This window comes from Arxiozyma heterogenica (genome assembly GCF_036370985.1).
Source record: "Arxiozyma heterogenica strain weizmannii chromosome Unknown scaffold_5, whole genome shotgun sequence".
Taxonomy (NCBI): Eukaryota; Fungi; Ascomycota; class Saccharomycetes; order Saccharomycetales; family Saccharomycetaceae; genus Arxiozyma; species Arxiozyma heterogenica.
The window spans coordinates 380,801-394,461 of record NW_027042658.1 but is presented as its reverse complement, the minus strand read 5'-3'; the positions used below and the strand labels follow the sequence as shown (position 1 = coordinate 394,461).

At 27.7% G+C, this 13,661-nt stretch overlaps 6 protein-coding genes across 6 annotated transcripts; all 6 read right to left on the bottom strand.

Annotated features, from left to right (window-relative positions):
* Window positions 1–738: 738 nt before the first annotated feature.
* On the bottom strand, window positions 739–1,335 carry PWA37_004022 (peroxiredoxin; the record flags this gene model as incomplete). The annotated part of the gene is made up of 1 exon (XM_064860528.1): window positions 739–1,335. One exon carries the CDS (start codon window positions 1,333–1,335, stop codon window positions 739–741), a length of 597 nt encoding a protein of 198 aa, XP_064717545.1.
* Window positions 1,336–3,260: 1,925 nt separating this feature from the next.
* Window positions 3,261–3,971, bottom strand: PWA37_004021 (uncharacterized protein; the record flags this gene model as incomplete). The annotated part of the gene is made up of 1 exon (XM_064860527.1): window positions 3,261–3,971. One exon carries the CDS (start codon window positions 3,969–3,971, stop codon window positions 3,261–3,263), a length of 711 nt encoding a protein of 236 aa, XP_064717544.1.
* Window positions 3,972–5,234: 1,263 nt separating this feature from the next.
* Window positions 5,235–5,876, bottom strand: PWA37_004020 (peroxiredoxin; the record flags this gene model as incomplete). Its single annotated transcript, XM_064860526.1, has 1 exon — window positions 5,235–5,876. One exon carries the CDS (start codon window positions 5,874–5,876, stop codon window positions 5,235–5,237), a length of 642 nt encoding a protein of 213 aa, XP_064717543.1.
* Window positions 5,877–6,665: 789 nt separating this feature from the next.
* Window positions 6,666–9,434, bottom strand: USA1 (Usa1p; the record flags this gene model as incomplete). Its single annotated transcript, XM_064860525.1, has 1 exon — window positions 6,666–9,434. One exon carries the CDS (start codon window positions 9,432–9,434, stop codon window positions 6,666–6,668), a length of 2,769 nt encoding a protein of 922 aa, XP_064717542.1.
* Window positions 9,435–10,081: 647 nt separating this feature from the next.
* On the bottom strand, window positions 10,082–10,567 carry RCF1 (respiratory supercomplex assembly factor RCF1; the record flags this gene model as incomplete). Its single annotated transcript, XM_064860524.1, has 1 exon — window positions 10,082–10,567. The coding sequence occupies one exon, from the start codon at window positions 10,565–10,567 to the stop codon at window positions 10,082–10,084; it is 486 nt and encodes a 161-aa protein (XP_064717541.1).
* A 544-nt stretch (window positions 10,568–11,111) lies between these two features.
* On the bottom strand, window positions 11,112–13,163 carry NDC1 (Ndc1p; the record flags this gene model as incomplete). Its single annotated transcript, XM_064860523.1, has 1 exon — window positions 11,112–13,163. One exon carries the CDS (start codon window positions 13,161–13,163, stop codon window positions 11,112–11,114), a length of 2,052 nt encoding a protein of 683 aa, XP_064717540.1.
* Between the last annotated feature and the right edge of the window lie 498 nt (window positions 13,164–13,661).

Genomic DNA, 13,661 nt, shown 5'->3' with positions numbered 1-13,661 from the left:
AGTAGACTGAACTCGGAAAAATCAACAATTAATCACCAATTTTCCCTAATGTATGGATTCTTTAGAGCATTACACTTCCTAATTAGGAAAAGGAATTCAAATGCCACGAAATCAAGATCTCTGACATAAATATGTTTATATTTCTGTTTCAGGAAATCATGAACCGCGGACACGAAAGCTAGCGTAAATAAACAGGACACGAAAATAAACAAAGCCATTTTCTCTTTTTGTTTTATTTTTTTTCCTATTCCCTCTTTATTTCTTTTAAAGGCAGTATTTGTTTGGAAAAAAAAATGAAAGAGTAAATAAAAATTGTACATCGTCAATATCATTATCCACGGTTCCATATTTGCTCCATTCTAGTCGGAATTTATGAAAAATTAAATTCCGCCATTATTTAGCAAATCTGAATTTTTCCGCCAAGCAATCCAGAAAATGAAGATTTAAATTGCTTCAAATTTAATGTATTGAAAAATTAACAATGAAGTGGCTTTAAAACGCAACACAAAAATTGACACAATAACCTTCCTTGATAAATCCTTTTCCAAGGTTACTATTCTCCAAGCAAAGATAAAAACTAATAAAACTTAAAAACTACACGATAATTTTTTTTAATTAAATGAAAATGCAACTTATATACTGTATATATTCCTTAATAATATTATTAAAACGAAAATAAAAAAAAGAAGATGTATACATATTTACATTATAATCCTCCGCACAAATTTGACAGACAATCTATTTCTTTTCAGCAGCTTCCTTGAAGTATTCCTTAGATTCTTCAACGGTTGGCTTGATAGTAGCGGAACCTGGAGTCCAATTACATGGTAAGACAGTACCATTCTTGTCGACCCATTGAAAACCTTCAACAATTCTTAAAGCTTCTTCAACGTTTCTACCAACTGGCAAATCATTGATTGTAATGTGTCTGACAATACCATTGCCATCAATAACGAAAAGACCTCTTAAGGCAATACCTTGGTCTTCAATTAAGACACCGTAGTCTCTAGATAAAGAGTGGTTGGTATCAGCAATTAATGGAATGTCGACTGGACCTAAACCACCTTCGGAACGAGCAACATTGGTCCAAGCTAACAAACTGTATTCAGAATCAGTAGAAGCAAACAAAACTTCAGCACCGATGTCCTTGAATTTTTTGACAGCTTCAGAGAAAGCAATGATTTCAGTTGGACAAACAAAAGTGAAAGCTAATGGAATGAAAGCTAAAACAACATACTTACCCTTGTATTGTTCTAAAGAAACTTCCTCAAAAACACCATCAACGACAGCGGTTTTCTTAAAAGCTGGAGCAGGTTTTTGAACTTGAGCGACCATTTTTACTTATCGTATATATGTAAATAGACAGATATGACTGGATATAATAAAGGAATATAAACAACTATGTTATCGTTGGTTTTTTCGGTTTTCACAAAAGAGTAAGTATGAATTCGAAGGACAAATAGAGGTAGCACAAATGACACTGCATCAACCAGTGATGTCTCAAACTCGTTTTACTTTTTCCCTTTTTATATACAATTATTTTCCAACGAGAGCAGAGAGAGGGCACAACCCACAATTATGTTAATACCATCCCCCCTAAAATAACCCCGATATATCAGAAGGAATCAAAAAGAACAGGAAAGAAGGAAAAGAAAAACAAATAATAAAGATAAAAAAAAAAGAGAACAAAGATTACGCAAAAATTAACGTTCTCCTCTTTATGTTGCGTCGCTATGGAAACTATTCAAGAGGAAATTTTGTCGGTCAGTGTTCGTATATTCTTTTCTTTTTCTTTTGTCTTTTTAAGTTTCTATTAGATGTTGAGAAATTTTGTAATAGAAAGAGCCTCGTATTTTTAAAACAATAACATTTTGGCAAATTTGTGAAAATTTAAAAATTCAGTAAAAAAGTGTGAAGCTAGGGCTTTTCTAAAATAAGGTTTTTATTAAGTCCTAAAAAATTATTATCTTTGGGGTTAGGAAATAAATAAGAAAAATGGACTATTGTTTAGTTAGAAAAGAGTGCTATATATTCAAATAAATTATGAATTACTTACAATAAAAATTACTCACATATTAGACTGTTCATTTTTAAATGTTCTTTTTTTTATACAATCCAAAAAGTATTATAAACACATAAATACTAATAAAAAAATTTATTATCTATATTAACCATTTGTTTATTTCTGATGTTATATTAGTATAGGTTTTCAAACATAAAGTATTTTCTATATTATCTTACTCTCCAAAAAAAATAAGGGTTTTAAAACTTCAATAAAATTTTTAAAAAACATTTCTACTGTTATTTTATTGTATAAGATTTCCTATATAGGAAATGATTTCCACCTTTTTCTCCTTTTTTTTTTTACCTTTGTTTTTTCGAACTCAACAGTAAAATCTTGATGAATAATTTTCTCAAGGTTAGCCAGTTTTGGATGTTTTCTGGTTACGTAAAAGATTAAGCTTAGTCAGCTGTAATCTCAAAAAAACTTGAGTCTAGATCAGCTTGAAAAAAAAACATAAAAAAAAAGAAAAGACAAGAAAAAAATCTTCCAAAAACAAACAATAACAAAATCGATAAAAATTACTAAACTACAAATTAATATAACGTAATCTTTCCCTTAATTTCAAATATTTTCTTTTTACTTAAAAACGTTCTAAAAATGTAAAGTTATTATCAAATAGAACCACTATCACATATGCCAACTGATTCAATGGTTCGTAAAGAAACACTATCTCATCTAGATTTGTTCATTACACACTTTTTTTTGTTTTCATACTCGGTTTCTTAACGAAAAAAATTCAATTAAATTTATAAGGCTTATTCGCTAACTTTTCCTTTCACTTTCTTTTAAAATATGATGATGGTCAATGTAGAGAGCAAACATAACTATATACATACGTGAAAAAAAGTCATTACAGTAGTTTTCATAATACCACCAGATACCCTTATCAAATTTATGTCATTCATTTTTTATATTTTTTTTTTATGAACTAATAATAATACATTTATTATTACAGGTAAGAGAACTTTAGCAGAGAGGAGACTAGTATATATATAGATACCTCGTAATAAAAAAACGTAATGTGTACATATTTTTGACGTAATGTAGAATATAAGGTTTTTTCTTATCTTAGATAATTACAGTATACCTTCAATAAAAAACACAAAGAAAAAAATATGAATTGATCCCAATTATTCTTTTTTACTTTTTTTGATATTTTTCTTTGATTTCTACCCTATATAAAAGACTTGTGTTATTAATTATGATTTTCTTTCGGCGGTATTGAATTCTGCAATACTCTACTTTTTTCTAATAACTTTGATGCTTGATATTCGTTTAAGTTAGAATGCAGGGTTTCATCTTTTGCATCTTTTAAATGATGTCTCGCAAAATGCTTATTAAGTGCATCGTTTCTCCTTCTAAAAGGTCTTTTAAATTCTGTACTCTTATATTTATAAGCACAACATTTCCCTCCCTTCTCTACAACTTGACAATAATAATATGATTGATCGTTCGGTAAACATGCAAATGCGTTCAAATAACTATTTGGTTTATATTTTTTTATAGATGGAAATATTTCAAAAATCGAAATACCATCTCTTACATATAATTCTTTATAAATATTTATGTCAATGAAATGCATTTCATTTCTTTTATTCGAGCCAACGGAAGTCTTGATAATGAAATTTTCAGCAAATGAATCAACGATGGGTATTGGTAGCTTATTGAACGTATTATTCTCTGTGATTTTATTTATATGTATTCCATTTTCATTAGATAGTATACTAGAAGGTGATCTATCAAATCTATGAACCATAGACACACATTCACAAAGATCTTTTTTTCTTGCCAATGGTTTTGAAGTAGTTGTTTCTGCATCCAATGTAATATCTACAGCAAATACGTTTGCTGAGTTTGTATCATTTTCAATTAACTTTATCGGAGAGGATATTTTTTTTGTTGGCATGTTATTATTATAGCTACTCTTATTATTACTATTATTCTTTATAATAAATAAATAACAACCTCGCTACTTGATACATTTAACGTTTACAATTGTATAATTCTATATAAATGATTATTTGATATAATTGGAAAGACGATTCCATTATTATTTATTTAAATCATGGACATCTTCTAGATTACAAATAGGGGTAAGTATATGCTTTTTTTCGCATTAGAGATTTTTCAAAGTAGATTTCCTGAATCTTAAATTCACATATTTTCTTTTTTTTTTCGGTTAGAAAAACAGAAAGAAAAACATATAAATTCTTTTGTAATTCTTTTTTTTTTTTTTAACAGACCCAACTTTGATAGCGAACCGTCTCTATATTATAATACAAATGCACAAGAGTTCTAAATTTGAACATTTTAAGGAAACTTACAATGATTTTTACAAGATATTTTTTAGTTTTAATACTAGCTGGATTTCAAAAATGTATGTAAAAAAAAAGCATAGTCATATCTTTTTTTTTTTTTTTTTTTTTTGATACTTGGAGAATCCTAACTTGAAATATTATATATAGAAAAATTTATAACAATATCCTACTCATAGATTACTACACTAATTATGGTCGACAAAGTAACATTTTGGATATTAAAATAAAAATTTTTTTATGAAATAATCACAAATTACAGATTATTAAATCACTTATCTGACATCTATATCAGAAACTATCTCTTGTTTTCCTTCCATCATTTTTTTTTCTTTTTATTATCTTTATAGATATTGAAACATATATATATATATATATATATATACCATTTAAAAAAGATCAAGTTCTTGTATATCTTTCATTTTATTCTATTTGGTATTTTATATGTAATACTAAATCTAATGAACATTACTCAATTGAAAAAATCCTAATTACTTTTGCTTATATGTCTATATTTTTACCGGATTAGGAAATGGTATCATATAACAATAAACAGAGTTTCGAGAGATATAAGCACTTCAAAACAACTCCCAAAAAAAGTTATAAAAAAACTAGTACGTCTACACTTACATATATGTATTTATTGCACAGTTGAAAACTAATGAAGACATTTGTATTACACTTTGAAATACAAAACCAAAATTTACTTTTTTAAATTTTTATCTAAATTGAAAATTAGTTCAATGAAAAAAAAAAGGACCAACAACATTAATAGCATTAACGATTATATAAATTTTGACAGAGAATGGATCAGTACATAAGACATTGAACATAAATTCTAGGCAAAATTCTCATTAAGAATGGTATGATTGAATTTCACCCTCATATTCTGATTCCTCCTCCTCTTCGAATTCGAATGAGTCAAATGACTTCTTGAATTGGTCAAAGTCGGGCATAATATATTTATCACCAGGATGCCAATTACAAGGCAATAGCCTACCATCTTTTTCATTTGATTGAAATGCTTGAATAATACGTAATGTTTCTTCTACATTTCTTCCAACAGGAGTATCATTTATTGTAATATGTTTAATTATACCCCGTGGGTCAATAATGAATAATGCACGCAAAGCAATCCCTTCCTCTTCGTATAATACACCATATTCACGCGACATTTTATGATTACTATCTGATATCAAGGGGACGTTAATCTTTCCTAACCCTCCAGATTCCTTAGGCACATCAGTCCAAGCAGAAAGACAGAAATGGGAATCTGTGGATACAAACAAAACCTGGCAATTTAATTCTTTAAATAATTTTATTGATTTAGAATATGCAATAATTTCTGTTGGACAAACATATGTGAAAGCATTAGGTATGAATGCAAGTACGACATACTGACCTGAGAATTGTGATAATGTAATTTCTTCAAAAATGCCATCCACAACAGCAATTTTTTTAAAATCTGGAGCTTTACTTTTAACATGCACAACCATCTTCGAAATATGTTGAAAGGAGGCAAGTAATTGAAATGACCAAATGAATCGTATATCTAAACCTCACACTTAAAGAATACAAAACCTATTTACATTTATATCAATAAGAAAAAAGCTATTTTTAATATTTTCCTGAAATAATCAAATCTTTGAAAATATCTGATAAGTTTTATTTTTAAATCATTATCATATCGATAAGTATCTTCTTTCTTTTCATTCCTTGCTCCGCCGTACCTTCAAAATCTTCAATGAATAAACGACACACGCATACATTAATATATTTTTAGAAATCCTAAACGAGCTGGGATACTTTTTCCACACCTTTTATCAAAAGTGAAAAATTAAGCAGGCAGATCGAAACACAAATCAAAAACATCAATGACCCTCCCTTAAAAGGAAAATATTTCATAAAACAAACTAAGGAGAACGGAAAATAAAAAAGGAGAAGGATTCGGGAGTATGACGATGAATTAAAGAATGAAAAAAAAGGGGAGGAATATGGAAAAAGAGAGGAATTTCTTGAATATTTGTAATTTCCGTACAAATTCAAAAGGATGGATGAAACTTCTTTGAACATGTTACTTCAAGTATTCTCAATACACACGTTAATTAGACTAGTCATAATTAAAAATCACTGAATAATATTAAAAAAAATGTTAGTCCCAAGATTATATAGTTATTTATGAAGTATATTATATTATATGATATTATATAGATATATGTAATATATTAATGATAATAAACCTTAATAGATCATTACTAAAATGATTTAAGTGTTTAGACTAATAGCTAATCTTCTTCAATATGATGTATCTCTATTCCAGTAGCTTCAACATTATCATATATTTCTGAATCAACATGTTCATGCTCATGTTCTTGTTTTAATCTTTTCTGCTCATGTTCTCTTTCTATTAAACGTTTTCTTTCATCAATAATTTCGTCCACCACAGTATTGATCATAGGAATTAATAAAATCACAAATAACACAATGTTTTTGCAAACACAAGTAAATATATTGTCTCTTAATGGATTTGGCACAATATATTCTAACAATTGTCTCCCCCAATCGGCATGTCTTAATCTCTCAATTAAATTATTCATTAAGAACCTCAACCTTCTTCTGCTACCTCTATATTCTTCATCAACATTTACGTTCTCCTCTTCCTTTATATTCATTTCTTTCTCAACTAAATATAACAATTCATTCATATCTTTGATAAATTGTCTCTTATTTTCCACAATACTTTCATCATTATCAATTTGAGCTAATTCTTTGATATATAACAACATGAAATCTCTTAATGCACCCTTTAAATCATTCCGATTATTACAACCTTTTAGTAAATCTATCGAAATATTATCTTCAATTCCAAGAATATTATATTTTGTCCAAATTTCATTTGTTAATAAGTTAAATTCTTTATAATCAAACAATTTTTGTAGTATTAATTTTGCATTATCATTATCACCATTATCATTATCATGATTACTTTGATTCTGTTCATTTTTTGACAACAACTTTGAATAAAATTCATCACTCAACTGAGTAAATCTGATAAATTGTTGAAACTTGTGTAAGGTTGTCTTATCATATCTATCAAGTCTAAAATATTCTAACCATGAATCTCTAACAATCTCATTGAAAAATATAGTCCTTAAAATAATTGTAGTTATAATCATACTAATCCATTTCTTGGAGATAAAAAATACAAGTTCAAACAATAATATAAACACCATAAGATTCGTTACTAACACATAATATAATGTTTTACAAATTAGAAACACAAATAACAACAGATTCTTTAACCATCCAATGATTTTATTCCCATTCGAAATACTAGATAAGGGTGTATTGTTTGAATTATTTATGGTGAAATTTATTGATTCTTCCGGAACGATACACATATTTAACTTTGATTCCAGTTCACTTATGATATAATCATCCAATTCAATTCTGTTAATTGAAGGATGTAGCTTATATTGATTCATAGACGACAAAGGAATCTCATCCATTTCAAATGTATCAACAGTTCCATCACTAGGAAATCTCAATTTTGCTTGAAATCTATCCAAATATCTTGTTTCAATGAATGCTTCTTCTGTACCATCAATAATACATTTCCTGTACAAGCCATTCAGTAATTTAATTTCATGACCAGATTCAGTTCTATATTGAAAATGTTCGCCAGCTAAATCCTTATTATTATCTTCAGAGGAATCAACATCGCGTTCCTCATAATCAGAAATTAAACTAGACTCTGAAGGAACATAACTTGCATCGTCATCTTCATCATCCTCTAACTGTAAAAACTCTTCGTGTAAAATATCATTATTATTGTTTTGGTTATCATAGATATCATTCCTTATTTCATTTGTCTGAAAATTGGAGTCACAATCACGATCAGTTGATGAATCTCGACACTCCTCATACCAAAATGAGTCAATACCATCAGAAAGTTGTTTTAAGTCAATAGATGGGATCTTTATATGTATAAATGGATTTGATGTTGCATTGACATATTGTTTAATAGTCGTTTCATTACCATCCAGATCAATATCAACAAGTTTTTTGCCATGATAAAACAAAAGAATATCACTAATAGGGATATCAATATTGAAACGAATCAAAAATGTTTGAATAACATAGCTTTTAATTGCAATAACACTTGTGTCATCATTGACTATCATTTTATTATAGCATAACAATGGTATATCTGAGACAAAGTTGACTACAGTTTCATTTGAGGATATATTGTAATTATGTTTAATATAAAACATTAAAGTGAATTTCGAAAAGTTGCTTGGTATAAAATCAATACCCAAGATTTCTAATAAAGTAGAATTTAAAAATTTAGCATTATTAACTTCATTATCATTATCATTGTCATTGTTTGCAAACGAATCAACACTTTTAATCTTATAATATATTATATCATTGACTGTATGCTTATCATTTAAAGAACATAATGTATTTTTCAAATTCTCTGATTCTCTTAGATCATTTAAAATCATTTTTCTCAATGTTTCACCTTTAATGTCTAAAGACATTTTAGGCCTATCTAATTCTACAATTGGATTGGTACAATAATCATTACTTGTGGACAATAGGTTAAATTCAATATCTAAATTGATGTAATTGAACTCAGTATTGAAATTATAATCAAGATTTATTATACCAGAGTTACTGTTATCATCATCCTTATCAGGGTTTGTTTTTACTTCCAAATCCAGTATAAGTTCTCTATTTTCTAATTCTACATTAGGGTAATAATAATTTAGAATATTATCTAATGATATATCTAAAGGTAAAACATTTGTAGAATCAACACTCTTAAAGCAAAACTGATATATTGTCAACGGATTTAAATTTAAAGAAATGATATTCTGGGATAAATACTTCTCATATAAATATTGCAGTAATCTGCACAATTTAGTATCTGGATGTAATTTCAATATAACCTCCGAATCCAACAATTGCTTGTTATTAGAAAATATCAAACATTGTATAATAGGTTTCATTAAAGTAATATCTCTTCCCTCTGCAGTTGAATGATCCATCTCTAAAGAAATACTATTTGGTTTTTTATTTTTCTAAGTCAGATTTACTCTATGTTATTTGTATATAATATGTAACTAATCTTGGCATATGACTCTGTATCCAAAATATAAAAAAAGAAAAAAAAGATACTATGGTGATCTACGGATAATGTGTATTCCTTTAATTATATTTGACTTGTAAGCTTTTAGTCAACATCTATTGATAAGTTTTTATATCTCTCTATAATTTTTCGTATTTTTTTGTCTTTGTCAATTTTTAAAGGACACAAAAACAAGAAAAATTAAAGAAGAAATAACACAATTAAACCAATAGAAATACAAACAATCCACATAAAATAAAATGAAAATAAATAAAATCAAATACAATAAATAAAATAGAATACTTATCATTAAAAAAAAGCTTAATTGCAGTTTATACAGATTAAAATATTATCAGACAACAGACAAAAAATATAAATATAAGTTAAGTAATCAATAGTAGAAAAAAGAAAAGTAGAAAAAAGAAAAGTAGAAAAAAGAAAAGTAGAAAAAAGAGCTCTTATCGTTAAATTGATATGGAATATTAAACATTCTTTTTATTTTTATTTTTATTTTTTTTTGTATTTATAAAATTCTTTCATACTCTTATTTTAATCCCTTACCTCGATTTATTCATCTTTGGTTTTAATTTTATTTTCTAAATCTTTTAGTTCTTTCTTTAATAATCTCGCCGATTCTTCATCCTCTAACGCCCTTTTTTTCGACTCTTCAGCCCTTCTCTTTCTTTCTTTAACAGCCTCATCTCTTCTTTCCAACTCTTTAATCCATAGTTCCTCTCTTAATTTTGCCTTTTCTCTTAATTGTTCTTGTTTTGTCTTTTCACTGATAGTTGCGCTACCATAAATAAAAGACCCAGCAACAAGTGCAATCAACGTAGCACCTTGTAAGCCAACACGCCAACGGAAATAATACTGCGCTTTCCTCTGATTTCCAATTCTGATATTTTGTGCAGCCAAAACAACAGCAGCACTTGTTAAAATCGCACCTATTGGAACTAATGGCTGTTCTGCACAGTGAAACTTAATTCTTTCCCAGAAAGTTTTCTCTTCTAATTCTTTCTTCGTTAAGTCAAAACTAGATGGAATTTGTGACATATTTATTTATTTTTATTTATTATCAATGATCAAAGTCTAGTATGCATATGTGAAGGCCCTTAAGATTCTTCTATGACAATGTTAGTGTTAACATATGTTAAACGGTAAGAGCTTTTTTAGTCCCTTCTTTCTTGTAGATCATAAACAGCAAACACTCACATATTGCACATTCCCAACATTTCTTCCCTTATCCCTTCTTCTACTTTTCTCCTTTTGACAGATTTCTTCTCACAATTACCCCTGGCATCTTTCTCTTTACTAAAAAAAAAATAACAACAAAAAAACACAAACAAGTACAAACGGATTTCCGTGTCCGGGATTCCTTTGTTTCTGCACCTGATAATCATCGCCATTCAGTAGATCATAAATGGTAATGTTTCTATAGAGAGAATTTATATAATACTATTATTTTAATAGCATGCTAGTATCTTTGTACAACTACAATATCGCAATAACATCGTTTATCTTTTTAATATATACATATACATGTGTGTGTGTGTGTATGTGTATCTGTAGTTTTAATATAGTTTGTTTCAATTTTTTTCTATTGGGTAGATTCACACATATTCAATACCCATTTACTTAACTTCACAACATCTTCATCTAGTTCAACATCATTCAGTAACACATTATACTTTAACACTATTTCTAAGAAGGCACTAATAGAAAATTCGTATAATATGCTGATGACGTTAATGTTTTGTTCATCTAATGTGCTCTCTGTATCTTCTTTGAATACACCTATGTTTTCCCTCTCTATACTTTTACTTGTATTATTATTATTATTATTATTATTATTATTTGTAATCTTAGATAATCCATTTGGTCTCCAATCTGTATATTTCCCGAGAATTCCAACAGATCTCTCCAAAATCTTCAACACATCCCCAACAGATGCAACAACATTACCTCTTGGTGATTCATTGATACCATTAATTAAGAATCCCATAATAGATATAATACTTTCCGCATGGTATATTGGAATAGGTATTAGTTTGTCTGCACGTCTTTCCTTTGACAAATACCATACTTCAAACAATGACAATGATACGGAAGATTTTTCCCCACTACCATTATTTTTGGTTATTGGAAAAAAAAATGTAACAAAATAATTTGACAGTTTGACCCAAAATAATTTGATAATTCTTGTCAACTTTGTATCATGAGTTAATATAGATTCATTATATTTATCATAGGAGTTAGTAAATTTGAAATTATTGTGTCCATTAGAATACCGAGATCTTCTATTATTTTGACTTTCATATCTGTCCTTTATATCAAAATCTTTATTACCATTATTATTTTTACTATTTCTCCCAGGGTTATTAATTGGATCATTACCAAATAATATTTCCGTATCCTCTTTGATGCGTTCTAAACGAGATTTATCAATGTCGCCACGGCTATCCCCATGCCCAGATAACCTGTAATCCTTGTAATCAAATGATATTCTTTGATTAAATATATTAACTTGTTCCAAAGCCAATAAATAATCGGCAACTTTTGTATTAGAGTCATTAATTACTTTAAAACATTCACTTAAAATCACTGACCAAACGTTATATTTAGCACCATCGTTTAATCCTAATGAAAAATCATTAAAACTATTACCATTGTAACTATAACCATCGCGATTGTTGTTAATGTTGATATTATTAGTAATGTTGACATTATTGTATATTGGTAACCTTAAATTAACATCGTTTGAGGTTGCTCTATATGCCAATTCTTGAAATGCTGTTAATTTTGTGAATGGCTTTTTAGATTGTAACCCAGTAATTAAAGTCTCCATTGGTGTTGAAGATAATGAAGATATTGGCTTACCCTTATGTAAGCAACCCATTGTCATATGTGCATTAAATGATAAATTGATTAATTCAAAATGATATAAGATGATAAATGTGAAAACAAACAACTTAATAGATAATACGAATCCAATCAACCAACTACCTAAAGTAATGAATGATAAGAAATGGGATGTTATCATAATAACGGTACTCATTACAAAGGTTCTTGAGAATATAAAGGATATATTGTTCGATATAATCAATTGTGGTAATTGAAATTGTCTATCAAATATAAAAATTAGTTTATCCATATCAAAAACATTATGTTGCAAATTATAAATTAATGGAATAAGTAACCATACAAATTGTTTAAAATAAACCAATTCTAACTTTGTAAAATTATTCGAACCAATAAAATTTAAATCACTCATTACTAAAGCCAAAGTAAGTGTTCCTATTGTAAACAAAACTTGATATAAAAGAAATTTAAATTGAAATATCTGACCTAACAATTGGGTACTAAAACTTGAATAGCCTAAAGAATCAACATGCAAATAATTTTTTCTAGTAATAACAATAAATATAGAGATAAAATATAATGCAATAGATTTTGCAATAAAAAATAAAATATTTTCAACTATTGAAAATGCATATTGTTGATTATTTTTCCTTTCGGATAAAATAGATATTAGTATACCTTCAAAAACGGATATAATAAATAACAATCTCGTAACTAAATGATTAAATCTGGTCTTGCAAACATCACTAAATATTATATTATAACTATATCGAAATTTATGAACTCCCATTTTCAATAATTAAAGAAACCAATCAAAAATCTATGGATCGTTGTATATTCAATAGATTAACCACTGTCTGTTTAATATATATGATCAAAACTGAGACAATAAATAAAATGCGTCCAAAAGAAGAAAAAAATAAAACAGTGGAGCACTGTGAAAGGTTTGTTTAACTAAATATATCTATATACCCCTTTTATTTTTCTTTTCCTTTGTGATACCTGTAATATCTTAATATCTATCAGTATATTTCTCTCACTCCGTTTTACTCATGTATGTTGAATAATTCATCACAATCTTCAAGAGATCTTGCAATTTTTTTTTATTTTTTTATTTTTTTCAGCTTGCTATTTTCGTTATGTGAAGAAAAAAATAGAATGAAAAAGATGAGCAGGAACACCCACACACTTTTATCAATTCTAAACAAATAATGCAAGAAAAACTGGGGAGTAAAAACATATTTTATTAATAAACCCTATAATATATTACAGGTTTTTCTTTTGAAGT